This window comes from Podarcis tiliguerta (assembly GCF_965153285.1).
Source record: "Podarcis tiliguerta genome assembly, chromosome: 2".
Taxonomy (NCBI): Eukaryota; Metazoa; Chordata; class Lepidosauria; order Squamata; family Lacertidae; genus Podarcis; species Podarcis tiliguerta.
The window spans coordinates 93,872,558-93,897,663 of NC_139535.1; the positions used below are offsets into that span (position 1 = coordinate 93,872,558).

Here is a 25,106-nt window from a genome sequence, read left to right on the forward strand (position 1 = left end):
AGAGCTTCCCCAAGTCTTCGTCATCTGCAAACAACATCTCTCAGATAAGAACCCACCACACTTTTGTCTTGGTGTGGAGACGTGCCACATTGAACAGACCCCCCCCCCTCCATCTTCTGTCAAGCTGAAGGCATAGAAGAGCAACAGAGGGAAGAACATGACAAAGAGAGTTGGGGCAAGAAGACAGCCCTCCTTCATACTGCTCTTTAAAGGGAAGGTGTCTGAGGATGAAGCATCATACTGGATTGTGCCACACATGTTCTCGTGGAAGGACATGGCCATTTTGTGGCGCTTAGATGGGCATCCTATCTTGTTGAGCAGTGTGAAGAGTACTTTTCAGCTGATAAGGTCAAAGCCCTTCATCAGGTCTATGCAATCTGAATTAGAACTCAGGAAACTCAAGGGCTGGTATTCTTTGGCCTCATTTTAAAATCACAAGAACATAAAAAGCACCCTTCTCGCCCCCATAATAACATATCCTCATGCATCACAGATGCATTTATAGAACAAAACTAAGGAGACACGCTGAAGGTTCTCATGAATTAGACTAGGCAATTGAAATTTGAATTGTGAGCATCCATCCAAAGCAGCACAAGTTTCTGGATGTAAGGTTCTTAGTTAGAGGTTGTGTTCATAGCGATGAGTTGCCAGAAATTCATGCCAATTCATACTGGCATGACAACTTCCTGTGTTGCACCTGTGTGTGTGTGTGTGTATGTGTGTGTGTGTACACATGTATATCATCCAAAATTACTCTGCTACAGTATTTTATGCACAGTCTGTCAGCTGAAGAGGGAGCAGAAATAAATGTCTCCCTATAGGCAGTACAATAGGTTTCTTGCATGCTGGGTAATGTAAAAAGGCTGAAATATGTCTTGCAATGAATTCATATAACTTTGCTTGCAAGAAGCAGGCACATTCATCGCATTAGATAGGCAAGACTACAGTTATTAAAATAAGAATTATGTATGTACTTTGAGTTGTCAGGGGGTGGTATTAACTGGTCCGCTGAACGTGCCCCCCTTCCCAGTGCTTTGAGAACCACTTGAACAGGCAGATTCATGGAGGATGAGTCTTATCAATGGATGACAATATAGAACCTCCAGGTTCAAGATAAGCTTCCCCCTAAATTTCTGCGGAGCCACAAATCGGCAAAGGCTGTTGGTTCATGTCCGCAATCAGTGACTGCGGTCTTGGGTTCAAAAATGTTAAAGTGCAGCAGTGTAAGGCACTGAACAGCCACTGCTGCTGCTCCAGAAAATACTTACTAAAAAACGAACGAACAGAGGAGGGCATAATAAGATAACAAGTGGCAGCGGACAACTAAACAAAATATTGCCGTGCATTTTGAATAGTGCTGTACTTTATAGGCTCAGGGTTGAGAGAGCTTTTTTTTTCCAAGCTGGCCCTAAAACGTAATAAACAGTTGTATGGTGGGTAGGTGGGTGTTGTGTGAGTATGAAGCCCTCTATTTTCATGCTTCAACACAACAAATCCCAGAGCTGTGTGGTATGATATGTACAGAAGAGTTCAGCAAAGGGGGGCAGGAGTGGAGATATGTACCTGAGGGCCTCTGTTAGCTGATCCCATTTTCAGTCCTCTATTCCAGCTTCTTCTTTTCTTTTCTTTTCATTACAGTAACCTACCTTGTTGGTAGTGAGCACACATAGCTCTTGCTGGGCTTTCTGGGGGAGAAATAGTTTGTGAAGTAATAAAGACACGGACACCCAACAGACCTGTGTGCGCTTAGTGCCTCCAGGAGGCCCAGAATGGACATGTGAATAATCCATGTATTTCTCCAAAACCAGCATTTATAAGCACCAGCCAAAATATCACGAACTAGTGAGCTAAGTTTTAGTTCTAGCTCTTCATCTGGCTAGGTGGTATCCAAATGGGAGGTGGGGGCAAGGGAAACAAGATTTAAAAGTACAAAAATTAGACTGCATGTTTTAATCACGTGATCAGCATTTCATTTCTATTCCAAGATTGAAATTACAGACTGAATTAGTTTCTGCTAGGTGCTGCAGGTATCAGGTTACACCTGGGTTTTGGAATAAAGAAACAATGGCTGACACCCCCCCTTTTTTTAAGAACATAAAACTTGTTACTGAGATCTCTGTCAATATTTTTTCTGTATACCCAAGAGCCCTACTGGTCATCAAAGCAAAACACTAACTGGCTCTATATTCAAGAATTTTTTTTTTCTTAATCACAACATGTTTTACAGGTGGATTTGCAGTTCCCCAGTTTTTGTTTTTTTTTAATTGAACCACCAAGAGAATTTGCCAGGTAATAAAACATTTGGTACTTCATCAACTACAGCACAAATGCAATTAATTTTCTCTTGATACCCATAGCTACACAGGCATTGAAACATTTGGAAATGTTACTACTTTAATTACTAATTAGCTTCAAGCTGTTGGTCCAACTACTTTGGCCAAACTGACTTCTATGTGCTTGTTTCCAAGTCTAGAGAACAGTACGTAGATGTTTTAAAAATAAAAGAATTAGGATAATGCTATCTTTATTTTACCATTCAGAGTGGGTAATATATTAACTCCCAATGATTATTAAAAACATTTATCTACTTTCTGAGAATAGCTGTTCGCCAGAGTGGTGCCTTATTAATCTAATAAATCACTCCAGATGGCCAATCAAAATGCATCTTTCTGTGCACACAGGGTGTGTGTTTTTAGTGTGAGTACTTCAGTTTGATTTTTTTTTTTAAGTAGAAGTTTAAGAATATTTGGAGTGCTTTGAATAATTACTTGTTGCTGAATGGAGAACTACAACACAGTTCTAGAGAGAGATTTGTCCAGCAATAACTATTTACTACCATAGATATGAGGCACATTCCAGCAAGAATTTTCCTTCCACAAGCTGCACTGGAAATAGATGTCCCATTTCTTTCATCAGGGTTTACAGGAATATATATATACAAAAGGGTTTTGGGTAGTAAGAGAATTTTATCCATATTTTAAAATTACTGCAATCCTATATAACGTGTTCATTTTTACCTCATATTCCCTATCACCACTAATATTGAAGAGTTATAGCATTTCCCCCGGAACTGAATTTTGCTGAGATGTTTGAAATAAAACAGGTGGATTGATATCTCACAGATCATACTCATAGGGCTGTCCCATCATTTGACTTGCTTTCTTGGAAATAGAATTTGGTCTGCAGTCTGCTCCTTTGCATATGTACTCAAAAGTGTGCCCCATCTGTTCTGTGGGGATTACTCCCAGGTAAGTGTACTTAGGATTGCCACCTTAGAAAGCTTCAGCCAGCATTGTGGTTGATTTTAAATACCCATGTACACAAATAGCCCAGATCAAGGGTGAATCTGCTCCTCACACTGTCTCTGCCCATCTTTCCCTCCCCTGCACAATCCTCTCCCTCAACCATCTCCTTTCTTTGCCCTTCCACCACCATCCCCACAATCTCTCATGAGTCCACTCACTACTTCTCCACTCTCCTGTCCATCTCTCTTCTTCTCCCTTCTCTCCTGCCACACAATTGCTCATCCCCACTTGCTTGCTTTCTCTCACACACAAAGGCAGGTCTTGTTCATGACAAGACATCACGAGCAATACAAGCATACCATCGCAAAGGTTTGGCTCTAATTCAGGAAACATTAGAAAATGCTTATCCAATTTTGGGAAGGTGTATTGGCAGTTTTTACATAATACTGGCAAACTCTATGAATCCAAACGCCACCTGGCCACAGTTACAGCCTGGCATTCAAAAGTGAAATGTTATGGGGAACAATAGTGCATCACTCTTTCACCATCCATTGCTCCCCGCCCCATAACTCTTCCCTCCCCAAACTGCTTTTCTAGGAGGAGTTTGAGACCTGTGCTTCCAGTGGAAAAAACCTGTGATTCCATATAGAATCATAGAACTGTAGAGTTGGGACCCTGAGGGTCATCTAGTCCTGGAATCTCATCTAGATCATACATGACATTTGGCCATTCAACTTCTGCTTAAAAACCTCTAGAATCCAGTATTAAAGATCCCATCCAAGGGATGTGCAGTATACCTTTATGCTTGCTTCTTTCTCTACCTACCACTATTTTTTGCATTTTGCTCATGTTGCATAAAAAGTCGATTTGGAGCCTGTTAACAGAGGTTTCATGGACACCGCACATGCTGTATCCTACAGGGTGTTCTTCACCAAAGATAGTTAAAAAATAAATCCTAACGCTACACTGAACAATAATTAGTGTCTATGAAACAAAAGCTAGCACTGCACATTTCCAAGGAGCAAAATTGGTATATGCCATCAGTTGCAGCTGTGCTGTTTTCCTGGTTATTCCATAGTTCATCTAGCTGAGCTTGACATTCTTACAATCTATATAGTTCTCTAGAGTTATGTGGAATAGTCTCCTGAAAATGCTGCACGTGGCACATTCAGGAGTAAAGAATCCTGTTTTGTTCCTGCTGCCTTCCGAGAATTTCAGCTGCCTGCATTTAAACACACACACCATGAAATGTGAACTAAATGTAGATAGGAGAGAGAGCCTAGATCCTTATGCCAAGACTCTGCCAGGAAACACATGCAGCAGGCAGGGTGACTGAGTAGATGCTCTTGTGAGGAATACATGCAAAAGGGGCTGCAAGTACACCTAATTTCTGTAAGGTTTGGTGTGGAAGGGAACATTCTTTCCCTGAGAAATAGGCATTATGCTTCGATGCACTGACTGGTGGCATTACAAATCATTGGCATCAGTCAGTGTTCGATTTATAGAAAAGCAGAACAAGGTTTGTTTCAGAAAAGAGTGTAGTGTTTTGCTGGTAGTGCTTTAACTGATACTTAACAGCAATGCTCAGGTAATCATAGATCCAGCCCCACTCCCACCTCAAGAGTTCTGAAAACATTTAAAGTCGGGGAAGTGCAGTATTGGTGTTGCCCCTGTGTCTGACTGCAACTTTTAGGATCTTTTATGTTTAATGCAGGCAACATATGAACAAAAATATACACTCACACCCTAGCCTCAATAGCCACAGGTTGCCCACCTCAGCTCCACAGTGGCTCTGGCTCTGTTCAACTGATGGAGGATTTAGCCCCTTAGGAAATTGTTTCATCACTGTGAAACCAGCCGAGATCTCCCTATAACATTATTTATTGCTGCAAGGAGAAAATCCATCCTCTGTCCTTATTTCCACAACCCCTTGCTGACTGTTTCCATCTTGATATGGATAAAGCGGAGAACAACTTCATTGGCTTTCACATGGCACTGCTCAGTGGGATACTTCTGAATTGTAATTGGTTTCTGTCTGAGTGGAAGCCAAGAGGTGTTAGAAATCTGTAGTGTGTCATGATCCTAATCATGTAACACTATTCCAGACACCCACACACCTCTGGGAGACCCACATAGAAGTGAATAGAACAGAACAGAAGCTTGTCTTTTGTTTACTATAGAAAGACTTTTCTAAAGTCAAAAAAAATGACTGCAAGGAGAGAACAAACATAGTGTGAGAACAGGCCTGCTGGATTGAGCCAATGGTTCATCTAGTCTATCATCCTTCATCTGGGAAGCCCACAAGTGTGGCATGAGCACAACAGCCATCCTCCACTGATTGCCCCCCCCCCCCCAACAGCAAAAACTGGTTTACAATTCCTTTACTGCCTCGGAAGGTAGAGATCACAGTAGATTTCATTACTAATGGCTGTTAATAGTCCTAACACTCAATAAATTTGTCCTGTCTTTTTAAAGCCATCTGTTGTTGTTGTTTAGTCATTTAGTCATGTCCGACTCTTTGTGACCCCATGGACCAGAGCACGCCAGGCACTCCTGTCTTCCACTGCCTCCCGCAAACAGCATGGTCAAACTCATGCTGGTAGCTTCGAGAACACTGTCCAACCATGTGAACTGGGAGGTTCTGATAACCAATCTAAAAGAAATGTTCTTCCTTGAATTCCTATTGGTCTAGAACAAATTTAACAGCTACCATGCCCCTTTTCTCAGTGGTAACCAATGCCTGGTCTCTCAGGCTACAGTACCAACTGATTAGCAGCACTGTTTTATATCAGCAGAATTTTCATCATGGCATGAATAATAATTTAAAAGGATGTCGTCATGAAAGCAAAACACCTGAGCTGAGTGAGTGCTTGGTTTGAAAACTGCAGGCATGGCTCTGAAAATCCAAAGTACACCTTTCTCTGCACAGAAAGCCAACTCACGTTTGACATTTAATATGTACGTTTTCATGCCGTTACACTTCTGCCTAATTGTTTTCAGCAGCCATTCCCAAAATATGAGCAGCATCAACTTCTTGCAATTGAGTGTGCTTGCTTCCTTAAATAACAGGGCAGAATCTTTACGATCCCCTAGCTGCTCAGGCCCTCGACAGGAAGAAGTACAGGATCTCCACATGTTGTCTCCAATTTTGAATTATACCTTCTGTGTTTACACTTCCCTGCCACATACTTTATGGAGCCTTTTATTCATAAGGAATTATGCAGAAGTTGCACTCCTTCCATCTAAACAGAAGAAAGCCTTGGAGACAAGTGTAAAAATGGTCCTGTACTAGGGATGAGCTTGCGGGTTCGTAACAGCAGCCACAAGATTCAAATATATCTGCTGTGACAAGCCATTTATATGAGCTTCATAAATTTACGTCGCTGTTTAAGAAAATGGGATATTCATTTGCTTTCTGTGAGAACTTCTAGCCTGAATGAGACAAGACAAAAACAAATAGACCTTTTCAAAAGAGTGAGTAAAGAATAGGTTTTGGAATATTTGTCAAATAACAGATACGGTTTATCAGCCATAGGCTTAAAATGTGCATTTTAAAATAAATGTCCCGAGTGAGAGGATTTCAGTGCCAATATCATTTTTGCAATTGATCTATGTATACATCTGCATTCAAGCAGTGCATTCCAGTTGAATTCCCTGTCGTTTGTCAGTGAAAAATTATCTGCATTAGATTTCTTGAAAATATTGCCTGTGTAGACATTTTATCATATTTATTTTAATTGGTTAAAAGAAACAACTGAGGCTTTGATCACTTGACAGCCCTGGGGCCCAGTGGTGGATGATGTGCAGTTCAGAAGGTAATGAAGTGTATAAGAACAGAAAAACCTCATCTGCCCCTTGCTGGTTTTGGTCAGATTGCATGGGCTGAAGGGTCCCTGTTCTGGTTGAAATTAGCAGGCATTTGGAATCGCAAGAAGTCTTTCTTTACCATTATCCTGTTGTATTCATTTTTTACATTATTATTTATTGGCAGATTCCAGAAGAACATGATTTGGAGAGCCAGGTCCGCAAAGAAAGGGAGTGGCGGTTTCTGCGCAATGCCAGAGTCCGAAAGCAAGCACAGAAAATCATCCAAAAAGGTGGTCAATTTTTTCTCCCTTACCCACCCCACTTTATACATCTCCCAGCACCAAGGAGAATGCTTATCCACTCTTTACATGAGGCCATGAACAAGAACACTGTTCATAAACCATTTGTTTGGCCAGTGTTGACCTCTTTAGCGTGAGCTTCTGCTCACAACGTCAACTTGTTTTGTTGTAATGGGGTTGTTTGCTTTTGAGAGTTGGACAGCCTTTTTCTCCTTGGGTAAAGCACATGCATGTGGAGTCAGCAGGCTGCTAGTTACAAGAGTCTGGGAGACACATATTGCCAATATGATTTGTGGTTGTCCCACTGTTTCCTAACCCAGGAATTTAGGAGCTACATAAGGATCACTGCCATGGAATATCTGAATGAACAAGGCTGTTCTCTGCTCCTGACTGTTTCCTGACTAACCCAGGAGTTTCAGTGTGCTCCAGTTATATTGTTTTCCTGGGGTGGCAAGTTCTTTCCCTACAAATTGTAACCCCTTCTTCCTATCCTTGTGTGCCTGTGTTTTAAACAGGTATTTCAGTCCTTGCCTAAGTCAGCTTTTCACTACATTCATTCCACTTTGCATCACTGAGATCTGGTTTTTAATGTGAGCCGAGAGAGAGTTACAGACAGACAGACACAGAGGGAGAAGACTAATGTGTCTCTCTCAGCAGCAGGACACTTGCCCTCCAACCCCATCTCCTCTTGCGTCCTGTGTACATGCTCCTTTTCGCACGTATGTTGCGTGGGTGCGTTAGCTTAGTAGTAGTTAGAATTAATTAGCTAATTCTCCCTAACCCAGGAAATGTGCATGTTGTAGCTGAGCTATTCCCCACTGACATTCGAAGCATGTGCATATTTTGATTGTGTGTGCGTGCTCAGTAATCCTTATCCCCATGTTAAGATCTGTGCGGAAATATAAGTAAATCTGCACATGTAATTCTATTGCTGCTGTCTAAAGGTGGGATTCCGGGGGTGGGTGGGGGGTGCGTATGTGAAACATGTGCCTGCCAAGGAAGCTTCCTAACCCTGAATGCTAGTAGCAGAGCTTTTGGACAGTCAGAAATGGCATGCCCCACCAAAAGCAAAATATTCGAGATAAAGCGAATTGCTCAAAGACGTTGAACATATGCTGCTGAACATAGCTAGGCTTTTCTTCCATCCGGTAGAGTTTAGATGGATGCAGCAGCTTGTTTACAAGAGATGGTGTTGCAGGCGAAATGCCAGCATTTTCACCTTCTCCAAAGAGCAGAGTCAGAGTTTGATAGGTGTCTAATACTGCTGGGGTTTCCAGCAAATTAGCTTGTGATCTGCAAGAGTCTGCTGTATCCCCTTCACATTCACAAGGCACCTAAAGGGTTTCAGTATCCTTCGGTTTTATGGGGCCCCATAAATGATTGTTTATTCATATCCTGTCATGTTTCTGCAATGCTTTTTTATGTGTGGCCTCTTTTACACTTACAGCTTCTTTCCCTTCATATGCATTGGACTCACGTTTCATCAGCATATATATTCAGTGCTGTACTGAAAGCGCATCTTGCTTATTTATAACTCTTTATTCATTTACGAGGCAGCAGTCAGGCTGTGGGCTTTATTGTTTAATGACAGAGGATATTTGAATTCCCTGTATCTTGCTGAAGTGGCCCCTTAATTTTGCATAGCTGTGGTTAGAATTGACATTTCTACTCTTTCTGCAGCTTGGTTGGCCAGTGAATAAGAGCAAATTTGTGCTGTTCACCTATACTGCCATTTTCAGCGTGACTCAAGATTGCTCTCACCAGGGATGAGAAAATTTGGGGGGACTTTCCGTCTACAGATGTCAGCTGGGGAAAGATTAGTGTGAAATATTAATCTGTCGAGAGAGATGGTCTGTCTCTCACATATAGCTCAGTCCTTTGAGACCTAGTAGGCTTGAGTCAGCAGAGAAGAGAGCCTTACATTTTTATTTTAAAGGAACAATGCATACAACTCTGCAAACAGTTAAGGATGCCAGTTTCAGAATTTTATTTTGCATACTCTTAGCAGTGGTGGAAACACTGGAGGATTTTTTTGGTGCTGTCCATTTTGGAAATCTGCCTCCACTTACCTGCAAAAAACATTTTGTCACAAGAATATATTCAGATTTGCTTTACACCGGAACTCCAGAAAATGATGTTCTTGCGTGAACTTGCCATTAATATTTGTGGGCTTTGAGCCCTATTTAAGTATGAAACTTCGGCTCTTATCGTAGTTGAGCATTATATTGTAAAGCTATCTCTTTTTTCACCTGCCCATTCAGCCTTTATTGGCATAGTGCAATAAGTATTTAACAAGGCACAAACATTTTGCCTGCTTAATCCAATCTGTTCTTGTCTTAACCTCCTTAGAGCGCTGCTATCAAAATCTGAAAAGATTTGCGAGATCTCCAATTTGTCAGGAATGCAAGGCAATGTCAGGAGAGGCTATCAAACAGTGAAGACAACTTGGCAGTCTTCCCCTGTGCTCTCACACAGAAAATAGACATGTAATGCAGGAGGGAATCAAGTACAATAGTTGGGCACTTGCTGAGTGATGTTTTCATTTTCTGTGTGGACCGAGGACAAATAAAGATAGCCTGGACAGAAACAGGGTGGGTTCCCTCCTTTAATTTGAGGAGACCAGGCATAGCATATTTCAAGAACCTCCTTTGTAGAATACTAAATTATCTACATTCAATGTAGTCTTGCGTATCAGAATTTATTTTTTATGATTATGAATATTTATTACATTTCTACCCCGCTCTTCCTCCCAAAGGAACCCAGAGCAAACAAAAAACGCACCAAAGTGCTAGAACAATACCATAAAAATAAAACATATTTATAAGCAATTTAAAATATTTTAAAACATAAAACAATCACATATTCTCACAGCTTAATAATTTCAAAGTTTCCATGAACAGTCTTTCAGCAATCAGGTACTTGGGTAAACAGGAGTGTTTTTAAGTCCCTGCTGAAAAGTTACTAATGAGGGAGGGAGATTCTCCTCCCGAGGGAGGGCATTCCACAAAGAGAAAACCACTAGCAGGAGAAGGCCTTCTCGTGAGTTAATGCCAATCAGGCAGCATATATTGGCAGTCCCACTGATAGGACCATCCCTGCTAGTCTTAGGGCTCAGGATGTTTGGCATTGTGAAAGGTCCTGATACAATTATTCATGTTGTTTTTCTCTTCCTTTTCCCCCTAGGTATTTCACGACTAGATGATCAAATCTTCCTGAACAGGAACCCTGGCATGCCGTCAGTGGTCAAGTTTCACCCGTTCACCCCATGTATAGCGGTGGCTGACAAGGACAGCATCTGGTAAGGCACTGGCATTTTAAACACCCTTGAGCTGGTGCCCTGTTCTTGCTGCTAAGCAAAAGCCTCATACATGCAGTCGTCTTGTTGTGCCTGGATTTGTTACAGACCCTCCTAATAGAATTTCAGCCTTATTACTTTCTCTGCGGAAGCCGGAGGTGTAATGAAGAGACATTAATCAAACGTTGTTAAATACTCAAAGTGGGGTGGGCGGGCTGGAGGAATACATTTGATTTGGAGCCAGTGTATAGAATAACATTTTATTTTATTTTTATCCTGGGAACTTACATCCACTTGGAACCTGAATCCAACTTACCTATTTGTTTCCCCCCTGCCTTTCCCAGTTTTTGGGATTGGGAAAAGGGAGAAAAGCTGGACTATTTTCACAATGGGAACCCACGCTACACAAGGATCACTGCCATGGAATATCTGAATGGACAAGACTGTTCTCTGCTCCTAACTGCTACAGGTGGGTATGGCCTCATATTTTTTTAAAAGGAGGGCTAAGAAAGTGTTTTCTGCCCTGTCTATGGACCTCATCTTGCATTTCAGTCACACAGAGGTGTATTGTTATACATGCTTCCTTATTTTATTCATCTGTTTTAGTAAAGGGACCCAGCTTTTAATGAAGGTTGTATTTCTTTGAACCAAGAGTGAAAACTTCCGTAGCCTTTTATTTTGCACTGTCTTCAGTGCATCCTGCCAACAAACTTATTGAGTCACTCACAAAACACTTCAAGCACCCTGGAGCATCTCTGTTTGAGAATCTTCCTGTGAGCTGTCTCTCACCATGTCTGTTTCCCTCACCTTCATTTCATCCCAAGTTCGGAAAATGCTTTGGGAATCAGGACAGTCTAGCACTAGCCTGTTCCCTCATACCAGTTTTTTTCATCCTGACGTCAGGAATCCTAACCATCAGTTTTAACCCCTGTGCACTTTCTTTGGCCGTCACAACTCCAGAGTAATCCTCTGCTCCATAGGACTTCAGGCCGGGTTAACAGATAAAGTAAGCTTCTCCAGAGACCATTATTCTTGCAGGGTGTGTCTTCAGGAATATTGTGCTATGTGACAATCCCTTCCAAAAGCAGCATTATTTTGTGCAGTCTATTGCCCAGCATATTTTTCCTAAGCATATCATTGTTGTGCTAGTGAACAACACTAATGTTGAATGCATAAGCAAGACTCCAGGCTCCCATGAACTGCAGTGGGAATCATATGTGTACCACATAGGCAAATGAAAAACTGTGCATCCATTCAGGGAAACATCCACCTCAGCAAAGTGTGACCTGCTTCTCTCTCTCTCTCTGTCTCTCTCTCCCCCCCCCCCCCATAAACAAGACATTTGAGAGTTTGGTATGTGAAATTCATTTGGAAATTATTGTACATACTATAATTGTTTTAGCCTTCTTGCTTTGAGTCTATAGCCAAGGTAATCACAAAATCTTTATAGATAATAATCTGTATTTATTCCAGCCCTATCTAAGTTTATGATACAGTTAATGAATAAAGCTTTGTCCATAACAAGCAGGAAGAAGCTAAACTACTGAGTCTATTTTCATTAACCTTGTTTGAATACTGCTGCTATCACCAATTTAGAAAGACAGAGACTTAAAAAAACACACAAAAAAGCATCAAACAGCACTTCAGACAAATTTGCTTGGAAGGATACAGTTAATCCCATTTATTTATTACAGTGACTGCTGAAACAGATATATTAAGGCAAAATGTTTTGGCTTCTGCCTTCTGTGGCTCCCTTTGACTCTCGTGTCAGTCAAAGGGTGCTGTAGTCGTCTTACCACCTTGACTATAACACCCTTGATTTATATGAGAGCTGGTGAAGAAAGTAGAAGCTGAAATGTTTTGCTATAATACCTCCATTTCAGTAGTCCCTCTACAGATAGATATGGGGATGGTGAGGAGTGAGCACTGTACTATTTTTAGATTAGAGCATCTTCAATGTTCCTGTCTAGTCTCAAGTATATAAACTAATAAAACAAGTGCTGCTATATACTGTTGTAGCAGCAGCAGCATAAAGTGCTGTTTTCCCTGTTTCCTTAAACAGCTGGATTTTTTTTATTGCTGTAGTGTTTGACTTAATAAGGAAAATTGGGCCAACGGACTATGATACAGCTAAAGCATTGCTCCCATGAACAGTGGGGGGAAATGTTTGCTGAATGACAAGAGGGAGCAACAAATAAGATGAAGGTTTGGAGAAATAAGGTGCTGCAAGCAGACTGGTCTTAAAGATTGCCATGCCAGGCTAGAATCATTCATAAGACCCTTGCTCATTTTCAGGGGGAAAACACACTAAAAGAACACTTCGAGGAAAAGAATAAAATAGAAAGCCAACAGAATCTTTATATTACATGTTCTCCAGTTTTTTTTCATAATGTGTGCCTCTAATTTAAAATCAAAAAGAGCTTCCTGTATGGTACCTATATGTTTTGCCTATAGGGCAAATAATGGTTTGGGAGAATATTTCTTAGGAAAGTGTTGCATGGATAAAACTTTAACCTATCAGAATTTGACCTTAATGCTGCCACGCAACCTAGATCAGATCCTTTCCCCCTGCCTTTAGTGGCTACTGTTACACCAATGGGAGATCCAGTCCCCATCTCTTCTTGTACTATAACCCTCAGTGGGTGTTTCCACATGGCAGTTTATTGGAAACTCTGTGTTACTCCTGCAGGGCACATACAGTCTCATCCTCATCAAAATGCAACCCCATATTATTTTCCCCCATTTAATCCAGATTGATTGTTTTCCCCCTCCTTTTTTTAACCTATCAGAATTTCCACAGAACAGGTAAATCCAGATTAAATGGGGGGAAATGTGGGGTGGCATTTTGATGAGAGCTATTTTGTGCGGATGCTGCAGAACTGTAACATTCATGGACAGCATAGAGTACACAGTAAGATGCTATTTGCACCCAGTGATCGTCCAATTCAAAATCAAAATTGGGATAATACTAGGACCGCAGGAAGCAAAATTCCTTCCAAAATGGCTGACTTAATTACCAGTAAGGCCGTCTGGAAATACATAATCTATATTGCTGTCAAGCTAGGTTGCTGCCTATCACTCTGAATGTGGCAGAGGATAGTGGAGCTTGGCATATTACTCCCTTACTTAAGAGGCAAACGGACTCAACAATATGATTAGAAAGTGTCAGATCAAGCTTTCCATAGTAACAATTGATCTCTCCATAAGGATGCCTGCTTCCTGTTTGGAGAACCATGGTTTAGTGGAATCTGTCTGAAGCGGCATGAATTTTCTGCTGGAGCCAAATCAGTAATGGTGATTAATTTACGGTACTGGGTAAGCCCAGCTTACCCTTCTGAGCTGAATTGCCTTATAGTTTTCTTTCTGTTATTCCTTCAAGACGATGGTGCTATAAGGGTGTGGAAAAACTTTGCTGACCTGGAGAAGAATCCAGAGATGGTAACGGCCTGGCAGGGCTTGTCAGACATGCTACCAACAACACGCGGTAGGTATGACCTAGCATTCTATCTGGATTTGAAGGGGCAAAAGTAGTTTGCCATCATTTGGAACAGGGTTAGGTAACATGGAGTGGTCTTCACTGTCTACAGTAATACCTTGTTAACAATGTTTTGGTCTTGATGGAGCCGGTGAGAAATTTCTGCCCTGCAATACTTTAAAAACAAATAATAAATGTAAGATTAAGCTGAGATGCTAGATGGGGAATAGATGCAATCTTTTTCATAGTGCTGAACAGAGGAGTACAGGTGAGTTCTCTTCCTGGACTGCGCTGGAGCTTCATCACTGGAGGTCAGATCTAACTTTTTTGCTTCTAGATAGTGAATTGTTGTGTGAGGCTTTTCTAAGCACCGCCCTTCCTTGGACTCATTATTGCAGCTGGTTTTCTCCTCTCACTTTGGGGTTTTACCCCAAAAACTCACCTCTTGCCGCTATCCTTTTTTTGTTTGTTTGCTTGTTCCCTTTTGCCCCAGCTCTGCATGCTTCCCATATTACCTTGCTCAGCCTGCCTTGACTTGGGCACACCGCTTGCAGTATTTCCTGCTGTTCATTGTGGAGGGAGGATGGAAGGTCAAGTGAAACGTCACATTTACAAGATGGTAGTGCAGGTAGATTTGAGTGTCCCGAACATGTTGAGAATCCAGGCAGGGTTAGGTGTCAACAAGAAACCCATCACTTAACAAGCCCGGCTGAGAGACTGAGGTGCAGTGTTAGGTGACCAAAAAAAACCCACTATGCCAGATGTGATAATGAAGGATACTTGCTCTGCTTCCAAGACACGAGGAGTCATTAATGCTCTGACAGTTCTCATTTCTGAACCTGTGCATCTCAGCACTGAAGCCTGACAACCGCTTATTCGAAAACTTCCTGTTGCTAAACCAGCACTTTGCATTCCCTTTAAAATATTTGTGCTGGCATAGCCAGTAAGTGATAGTGGTTTGACACGTCAAAATAAAAATCTCTGCCCTTTGAACATTAAGGGTTTTACATTTCAGTAGCGCTGCCTACATGTTTTCCTTTAATGTCCTCTTCCTCTCTCACGTTGCCCTGCTTTTCCTGTATAATGTGCCTTCCAGCTATTCATTGGAATTCACAGACGATGCCTCACTCAGATCTTAAAACTTTGACAGACCTTCCTCTGGTTCTTTCCATGGAAAGAATATTACGGTGATTCTGTTCCTCTTCCTTTTGGGCCAGGTAGCCTGAAATTTGAGGTGCAGCTTCTGCAAACCCGAGCCATTACATGTGCACAGAACCGATCATAAAGTATGGGAAGTTAGATGTCTGCTATAAACATTGCTGTGAGTGAAATCCTGCCATTTACAGGAATATTGTCAATAAGAGCAATGGGGAAGCAGCTAAAAGATGCTTATCTTGCGGTTCTTGAATTCCCTCTGGTGCTTTGGGTGGAGAGTAGAGTACCAAAGTCAAATCTTGTTGATCTCTCCAGGTCTTGTCCTCACAGTCCCTTTACCAAGCTTTAAAGCTTACTTGATGTTCATTAAGCACACGTCACCCTAAAGCATCTTGAAACCACATATTTGAGAATCAGCATAGCAGGTGCTGGATTACCCAGTAGGTAGACTTAATATGTGCTGCTTGGGGCACCTGCAAAAATATTAGCGTGATGTGTGTGTGTGTGTGTGTGTGTGTATCAAAACAAGCACTGAATTAGTCATCGTAGGAGAAATTAGAACTTTGTTAGACTTCCTTATGCTCCACTACACGCGCTTCTCCCATTCTTCTGTTATTTTTATTACTTATCCCCACCAAAACCTATGAATTTATCCAGAATTTGCAATCAGAAAATCTAGAAAGAAATTATCTTAACTTTAGCATACTTGTAAGGTTTGTGTCACACACACACACACACACACAGAGAGAGAGAGAGTTACATTGGCAAATAGTTCAAGTACAAATGCACTAAGCAAAAAGGCTAATTTAAATTGAATACGTATAAAGCAGCCAACCCCATCATCCCCAATCAGTGTGGCCAAGGCTTAGGGATGATTGGAACTGTAGTGCAAAACATGTAGAGGGCACCAGTTTGCTGGAGGCTGATATTAATGACACTGCGTCCAACGCTGGCAATAATATTTGAGAGCTGGCTTTGAAGTCCAAAGAAAGTGGGATAAATCCTGTGTTACATTTTGCATCACAAAAATAGACAAGCAAAGTTCACAACTAAATTTTGAAAATATTTGTCTAAGACACTCATAGTCTGATAGCCAATGCATTGCTTCTCTCAACAATCAGTAAGTTAAACTGGAAATGTAGTTTTCTAACCCATGTAATTTTAGGTTATCAGACGTCCCCGTTTCCCGGGGACAGTCCCTGGATTTACAAATCAGTCCCCATACAAAATCCATTGAAGTTGAAAGTGTCCCCAGATTCATTGAAAAAAATCTGGTAACCTTAGTGTAATTCCTTTAAAGTAGGTGACGAACTTGTGGCCTTCCAGTTAATGTTGAACTTCAACTCCCATCAGCCCCTGCCAGCATGACCAATGGTTCAGGGATTATGGGAGTTGTAGTATATCAACGTTTGCAGGGTCACAGGTTCCCTAATCCTGCTTTAAAAGGTTTAAGATAAGGCGAGAACCTGCTATCACATGGACACAACTTGATATGTATTGCTGTACTCTGATATCCTCAGTTCTGATGTTAACAGCCTATAAGCCCTTTGTTATAAATTCTGAATGAGAGTGACCGTTTTTGGCTAAAAATATACTCTGTTTAGCTATCATCTCTTCTCTTAAAATAATTCATTTTTATTGTTTTGAGTCACTACAAAAAAAAAAGTTTGAGGCTGAAGAGAAGTGGCATTTCATTGATTCAGTTCAATAAAATGTGTACAAGCAAATGTTGCCTTAACCCTTGGACTCCAGCAGAGGCTGGTGTGTGCAGTCAAATCCAATTGTATCCTTGGCTCTTCCTTTGAAGTGTCTGCCACTGCTGTTGTCTGTGGCTGCAGTTCAAAAGATGAGAAGGCAAGAAAAACCTGCCCATGTAACAACTCCTTTTAAATAACATTCAGGCATCATAAAAAAATAAAACGTGTAAGCGTAATGAAAGCAGAGCCAACCAACATGTTGACATAAAAAATATACCCATGAAGCATTGATTTACAGATGCAGCCTAGTCTGGGTAATGGGCAATGGTTTGTTTTTTGATAGTAAAGATCAGCTGTTCCTGGTCATCCCCTTTTCACACTTTTCTATAGCATGAGCAAATGATTTCTGTAGAGAAGAGTTGCCCAGGTCCCTTGTGACTGTTGTTTCTGATTTCCACTATGGCTTGGATTTTCTCCCAGTAATTTCCTCACTGTTTTGGTGAATAAGAAACAGCACTAAAGGAGAGTGATTATGCTTCCTTTACAGAACTATTAAATTTCTCTTTCGGTCCTTGATTTTGTTACTACCTATGCATATTGCTGTGGGAATGAGAGGGTTAGTTAAATTCACTCTGTGCAAAGGTGCAGGGTGAATTAAATGAGTCCTCTGTAGAAATGAGATTGTTGTTAGAAGTGCTGGCCTTTGCTGTGGAGACTGCTGGTGCAGTTTGGCACAGGGCTGTAATCTGACTCCTGTCTCTCTGAGACCATTGTGCTTGTGGCCTCGATTTTCTGTATGGTGCTTCCTCTTCCTTCCTCTTTTTACATGCTAGTGGAACGATACCTGAATTTTAGCATCCTCTGCTGTTGGTTGTTTTTCCTCCATCTTTCTCCTCCATCTTCTAATCCTCAGTTGGTGATGTAATCATCTTGATGAAAAATGGGTCACTGACCTCACAAGGGGATTGAATGAACAGCAGGAGCAGAGGACACACTTAAAGGAGTGGGTGGACCTGACCTCTTTGTGCAAGCTTTCTCATTTGTGAAGAACAGGCTGGAGTGGATTAAGAGGGATGGAAGGAAAGGAATCTTATAAAAGTGTGTGTAATTCTCCAGCAAAACATTCATGTGCCTATATATAGGAAACACAAAGGCTTCAGCTCTGTACTGACTACGTACTGCAACAGCAAACAGGTTTTTTTCTTAGCATTGGTTATGCCCTTTCCTGGCTCAAATCTACCAAATACATTCATTGTCCATCTAAAAGTTAAAAGGATTAGATCTAAGAAAGACAGGAGCAAATTTCACATTATGCAAAGTCGTAATATTTTGGATCATGTGAAGATTAGAATAGCTGTGTGAGCACTAGAGAATCAGGCAGGGGTGGAGGGAACCACAGAATCTATGCACATTATTATGAGTCAGCTCCAGGTTGGTGCTGAATTGGTGTTGATATAATGACCATTTTAATGAAAGCACCCAGGCACCACCAGAAATAGTGCAGGCACAGTTCATATTGTACCACTCCGAAGGAGGTGGGGGGAAGTTGCTGAAATGAACATCCGAATAAATTCAGCACTTGGCTGTTTTGGCCAAGCAGATCTGTCATTCTGACTTGGTCTGTTCCTCATAACAAGAGATGGACCGGTACTAAGCAAGCCCCTTTATTCTCCAGGGTTTTCTTTGTGTGTGTGTGGAGTGGTTCTCTTTTAGATGGTTTTGTTTGCAGTTGAACCAGTGAGAAGGGTGACATGGGGAAATGTGAAAGATATAAAAGCAGGGCAAGCCTTGTGCAAGTTAGTGCTTCAGTAGGTTACAGTCTCAAGGTGATTCCTGAGAGGATGCTACTCCCACAGGTGTCCGTTTTGTGATTCAGACACTATTTCAAAAGGTCCTGGTTTATGTAGATTGCATGCGAGGTTTCACATGGAATAGGCAGAGTGACTTTTTTCTTTTCTTTTTTACAAAGAGGGTGTTTAAGATGAGTGGTTTAACAGAAAGCATAATGCAGGCTCCTAGGTCAGACTGTAGACTGGTAGGGGAAGGACATGGCAGTTCCCATCAGCATAACCACATCCTGTGTATTACCAGTTAGAATTAGGAAGAGTGAAGAAGAGAGTTTTGGATTTGATATCCCGCTTTATCACTACCCAAAGGAGTCTCAAAGCTACTAACATTCTCCTTTCCCTTCCTGCCCCACAACAAATACTCTGTGAGGTGAGTGGGGCTGAGAGACTTCAAAAAAGTGTGACTAGCCCAAGGTCACCCAGCAGCTGCATGTGGAGGAGCGGGGAAGTGAACCTGATTCACCAGATTACGAGACTACCTCTCTTAACCACTACACCACACTGAAGAGAAAAGAAAAACAACAGCATAAGGAACATCTTTCCCTGAGGTCAGAGAGGCAGTCCATCTAGCCAAGGAGAAAAAATGTGGCATATAAATGTAAATAAATAAAGTACTCTGGCTGGTGCTCTCAGACCACCGTACAGAACAAGGGATGCCTTACAATGGAGAGAATGGGCTGTCACCTCCAACTGGTGCATCTCTGACCTCTTTGAGGGCATCCATCACCACTGCTTTACTTCCTCCCAGTTTTGGGGCTTGTTTTAAAGGTGAGCCCATGGTGTTTGAGAGTGGCCTATGCAAGTCCTGCCCTGGAAAAGGTCAAGCAGGTTATTTTTCTAGAGTTCCTTAGGCAAACCAAGGGCAGCTAGGCTGGGAATGTGCCTAAGCTGCCCTGTCCTTAACAACTGCGCTGCTGCCGCCACCCTGCAGCTCCTCTCATTATCCAGCCTTCTTCCTGATGACTTCAAATGAATCCCCTTGTACTGCTAATTTCCCCCACTTAAACAGTTGTTTGAGCAGAGTCCTCTGTAAATTGTCCTTCCTCTCTGAATGAGTGCTCATTAGCAAATCATTGAAGTGTGCTTTGTTGCTGCCTACTGTATTGCTTCACTGCTGAGCTGGTGGCTCAGTGAGGCCTGAGCAACACATCCCTTGGCTGTTTGGATTCACCTCTCCCCTCACAGGGTGTTGGGTTTCTTTGTGGGTTTTTCTTCGGTGAGGGGTCATTTGGAGCGCAGCTTTCATTTCTCACTCCTCCGCTGACAGCGAGGTGCCTTTCATTCTAGGTAGAGTATAGCAGGGCCCTTCTGAGTGGGATTTGAGCACATGTGCAAAAGAAGACCGGTCTTGCTTTCCTCCTCATGGCTAATGGCTTCCAAGGATGGCTGCTGTGATCAACCTACTCATCTTCCTTCCTTCCTTCCTTCCTTCCCTGAATGGAGGCCTCTCTGCCGCTACTGCTTCTCTCTAACTGTGTTCTTTTTTGTTCCTTTTGGGTTGCTTTTCCTAATCCTTTTTTTAAGATTTGTTTTGCTTTGGCTGACCAACTTACCCTTAGCATCAACCCCTTAATCCCTGTCTTCTCACAGGTCTGGCCCGAAGGGTTTCAATCTATCTTGACAGAAGTAAACAGGGAGGTGAGTGCTCTCTTTCCTCTTACCTACAATCAGCGCGGGAGGGGGTGGTCCTTCTAATCATATGTGTTGTTGTTGTTTTTAAAATGGCATTCCTTCTAACATCTCCTGGGTCCTGTTAATTCTTGGAAGCAGCTTAGCTTCTCCTGGCCTTCCCATTCCTTGCTTTGTATTGCTTGTCTGTACTATGCAGTGTGGGCTTCTACATCTGATATTCTGTCAAGATGGGCCTCAAGTGTCCAGTGGAAGAAAGGCAAAGGGAGGAGATTCGTGCATTTTCCTTCGCTTCGGGAGCCTGATCACAAAATGTGGGAATTGGAAAGTGTTTTCAAGATATGCAGAGGCAATATTGTTGTGTGATCACTTTATACAAGGATCGCAGCAGGCCAGCCATGCTCAGGGTACAGCAGCTTCTCGGCCACCACCATTACTCTTAAACAGTTCAAGAGATGGTCTGGAATGTTTGAGCATCTCTTCGTGAAATGCCTCTGTCTTTGTTGACTGCTACGTTTCTTTGATTTGTAATTATGGGATGCTGAGTGGAAGTAAATGGCAAGTGTGACCTTGTTTCAATCTGGAAAGTTGGTTTCCGCCTTTGGCAATTAATTGTCTGGAAAAGGTTTTGAACATTTCCAACCTACAGTAAAGCATGTATTTAGCTCTTTAGACTGAGACTGGGGGGAAAAACCTGTGGAGGGATGGGACTTGTAATCCTTCTCTGTTGTTTCAGCTTTTGAGATAGTGACAGATGGCTGGCACAACAGGACATGGTATGTGTGGTATGTGTCAGAAAGCTGATGTAATCTTCTTAGGCGCTCTATGAATTATTAATATTCACTAGTTGATAAGGGCTGGAATGTGTCTGCAGTGATTATCAGAACAAAGGTGGCTGTGTGTTCTGTGATTCAGGCTTCTCTTAGGTGGGGGCCTTTAAACTTTCTCTGGTTATTGGGAAGCAGTGGAGAAGAACGTGCAAATACAATGGATTACTATGAGCATCCCATCTTTTGTAGAAACTTGCTGGCAAGCTGACAAAGCTAAAATTAGGAAGGGTGGAGGCTGAAGGGGTTTCCTTTTGATAGGCTGGGGACCAGACCAGCTTATTGCAACCACCATAGAGAATCAATACTGATGATGCTTTGGAAGCAAAAATCTGTCAGGAGCACACGGATAGATAGCTCCGCTTCAGAGCCAGCCTGGCACACCTGTTGAGGTCTTTGAGAACACATTTCTTTCTGTGAGGAGTTGGAGAGTTTCAGAGTGGGAAAATGACCGCAAAAAGCACAGAAATATTTGCTCCAGATTATAAAGTGCAAAGACACTGCCATCCCAATCTGATAAATGTGACTAACCTTGTCTCTGATTCATTATTCTATGTCAAATGTAACAAAAAAAGTGAGAAAAGGTCCATCTGGGGATGTGAGATTGCCAACCAATAGTATCTATCACAATAGCATAACCATGTGGTCCAGCCTCATTTCTCCTCACTCGCTGGATGATGGCTAAAGGCAATGCAGGACTGTCTGTAAATGGGTTTGCTTTTAGTTGTTGTACTGATAGTTGAAGGAGTTTAGCAAATGTGGTAAATGTGTCCTGGACAGTTGTTGGATCCTCTTAGGCTATCCTCCATCTTGCCTCAGTCTCACAACTAACAGAAAGTGTGCTCCAGACCTCCCACTCCTGCTTCCCACAACCTTAGAAATTTACCAGGGTAATACCACTGCATCAATTGCTTCTGGGAAATTAATGCATTCTAAGGTCCAAACCAGACTTGACATGGAAGAACTGTGATTAGGATCTTTTGTAGTTTATTTGCTAATTAGCGGTCCCATGGGGCTGCTTTGAAGAGTGGGGAAGTAGTACTCCAGGAGAAAGAGATGTATTAAACACTATCCCATGGCTTTTTCTCCAATGTAATTCTTCTCCTATCACTATTAGCTTAGGGGGGGAGCTGCTGTCCACGTCTGTCTTCTCCACCCCAGTCATAGCAGACTTTATGTAAGGAGGGGGGAGTTTGCTTTAGGGGTAGGGTATGGAAGGAAAGAATTACAAATCTCCCTGAGCACCACTTCCACACTCTTCAAAGCAGTCCCATGAGGCTGCTGATTAGCAAAACAAAAGCCACAAAAGACATTAATAACAGATTTCCCTGGTCAAGTCTGAGGGTTTTATTCCCTTCAATCTGACACTTAAAGTAAGCAGTGCTTAAAAATCCAATTTATAATTAAATAAATGTTCAAATCAAAGAAGCTCCAGGCAAGGCCTGGAGCTGGATTAGGAGCTTCCCCCAGCCCAAGAGCTCATAAAAGTAATCGGGTCTTGCACTTTTTTTAAAACTTTTTTTTAAGAGTAAGGGGTGAGAAAGCTGGAGGGATGAAGTTTAGGGGGGGAGGCAAGGAGAGAAGCAGGGCAGAGAACAGGAATACTACTAAGTAAGGAACACAATAAGGAGTTTTGTTTTTGTAAAGGAGACATTTTGAACTTAAAAGGCAGTGTTAAAGCTCCATCTAGGAGAGACCTTAGTAACTCTGCTTTGTGGGGCAGAAAATGTCTAGGGGAACTGCATGTCATGCCACATTTGTGCTGTCTCAGAACCAGCATCCAAGTGCATTCATTATCCACCATGATATGGATGAGACAGAAGGAGTCTCATGAGGAGGTGATGTGTTATTCTTTTTAAAAAGGCAGTAGGTGAATCCCAGCATTGATTGGTCTGTGGGATTAACTTATGTTGTGCCTCTGTAGTCAGAGACAGAGCATGATGCCTTGAGAGAGGTCAGGTCTTTTATGAAAATAAAGTAATTAGGGGAGCGGCAGCTCTATTTTGAGGCACTTTTCACTTGGTAAATTAAGGCTCCCGGTGTTCTAGAGAGTCTTCTTTTGTCATTTGGGTGATGCTTGGCACAGGAGTGTCACTTGAAGGGGCATTTTCAGGAATTAATGAATAATGAGGTAATGCAGCCTCCCCACTGCTGCCTGGAAATTAAAACAGGGACATGGCTCATTTATCAGCCAGGAGGGGGGGGGCGGTGTATAGAAGATCAGCTTTCCTTTTCTTGGATACTGTTGTGTTGTGGCCTGTGCACACATTTCTGAACTAATCAAAACGCCAGTTAGACAAAGACTGTGATACAGCAGTGATTTTGGGAGAGGGGATGGGGGTGGAAACACGATTTAAATAGAATGTATTTGGAATGCAGCTGTTTCTGATGCCAGGGTTCTTTGCTGAAACGTATGCAGGGAACTATTCCACTGAGATGCATCTCTGACTTTGGGGGAATCCCACAAGAAGTAGCTATGGAAAGTTCCAGTGGCTGACATGTTTTTAAATATACCCTTTCATATAACGCAGAACTGCTAGTCCTTGCGTGAAGAAGCCAAGAGGAATAAAAATTAGCTTTCTGCCATGTGTCTTATGCACTCAACTTCATGTACAGTGGTACCTCGGGTTAAGAACTTCATTCGTTCTGGAGGTCTGTCCTTAACCTGAAACTGTTCTTAACCTGAAGCACCACTTTAGCTAATGGGGCCTCCTGCTGCCGCTGCACCGCCACTGCACGATTTCTGTTCTCATCCTGAAGCAAAGTTCTTAACCCGAGGTAACATTTCTGGGTTAGCGGAGTCTGTAACCTGAAGCGTATGTAACCTGAGGTACCACTGTAATGCCTTATGGAAATAAGATGGAAGTTCATTTACACCTTGTCTGTGAGAATATATCAGCTGTCGTGAACCTTGCCTCTTTTGGGAACAAATTGTGGCAGTAGGCTCCATTACAGATTTCCTCATGAGCACATAGCAGCAAGCTCTCTAGTACCTGAGCAGTACCTTGCATCATGAGCCCTGTGGGAATGTCATGGAGGGGATCGTTGGATCTGGGGGGAGCTTCACAACATCATAATCAGAAACCACAACAAATATTAAAATGCTAACAAATGCAATCAAACATCATCAGCAGATAGATGTTAAACCAGCTGTAACACAAAACAAACTGGAAAGCAAAAAGATGCTGAGTAAAGACCATCAAATCTAGCATCACATGAATGGATAAGGGGAGAAAAACAACTGATGCATCGCTGCCGAGAGAGCCCTATTGCCAGTAGGCACCCTCCTCACCTTCAAAGATAGGGGTATCCAGAGAGAGGCTTCTGACAAAGATCTTAAACAAACAGTTTCAAAGGTTGGTTTATGTTGTGTGGTGTTGTGCTGCTGTGTGTGTAAAATCAGGAGATATATACATATATAAAGACAGTTCGCAACATGGGAGGACATTGCTGAGAAGAGGAAGGGATGGTGTTTGTGCATTTGAGTTGTACAGCAGAGGAACATTTAGCGTAGAAGGAAGTGAAAGAGCAATAATTTCTATTGGTTTTTCTAGTCAGTCGGTGGCTGTGACGCTTATGCTGCCACACTTCACACTGTGCTCACAACTATGGATGCATTTTCACATGAACAAATACTGCTATTTGAGTGCTGAAAAAATGCAATATCCTTGCAACAGGGAGCGCTGTTTTGCAAACAGGCATTTGGACTCCTGGAACAAATAAGAAACAACTAAATGCACAAAGATTTTATTATTTGCAAGAACATAGTTTGGAAAGGCTCCAAAAGATCTATCTTCTTGACTCTGTGCCCCACATCCCCCAATCCCATG

The 25,106-nt window shown here is 42.1% G+C and overlaps 1 protein-coding gene across 2 annotated transcripts in view; it reads left to right on the forward strand.

The window, feature by feature from the left end:
* The window catches only part of RPTOR (regulatory associated protein of MTOR complex 1), a 298,685-nt gene that overhangs the window by 252,034 nt on the left and 21,545 nt on the right, over positions 1–25,106 (forward strand). The window contains exons 25-29 of one of the 2 annotated variants that reach the window (XM_083427285.1): positions 7,237–7,342; positions 10,535–10,649; positions 10,991–11,115; positions 14,026–14,130; positions 20,411–20,458. In XM_083427285.1, coding sequence (XP_083283411.1) covers positions 7,237–7,342; positions 10,535–10,649; positions 10,991–11,115; positions 14,026–14,130; positions 20,411–20,458 — 499 coding nt within the window. The remainder of the gene's footprint in view (positions 1–7,236; positions 7,343–10,534; positions 10,650–10,990; positions 11,116–14,025; positions 14,131–20,410; positions 20,459–25,106) is intronic. The other variant, XM_083427286.1, reaches the window with a different exon arrangement.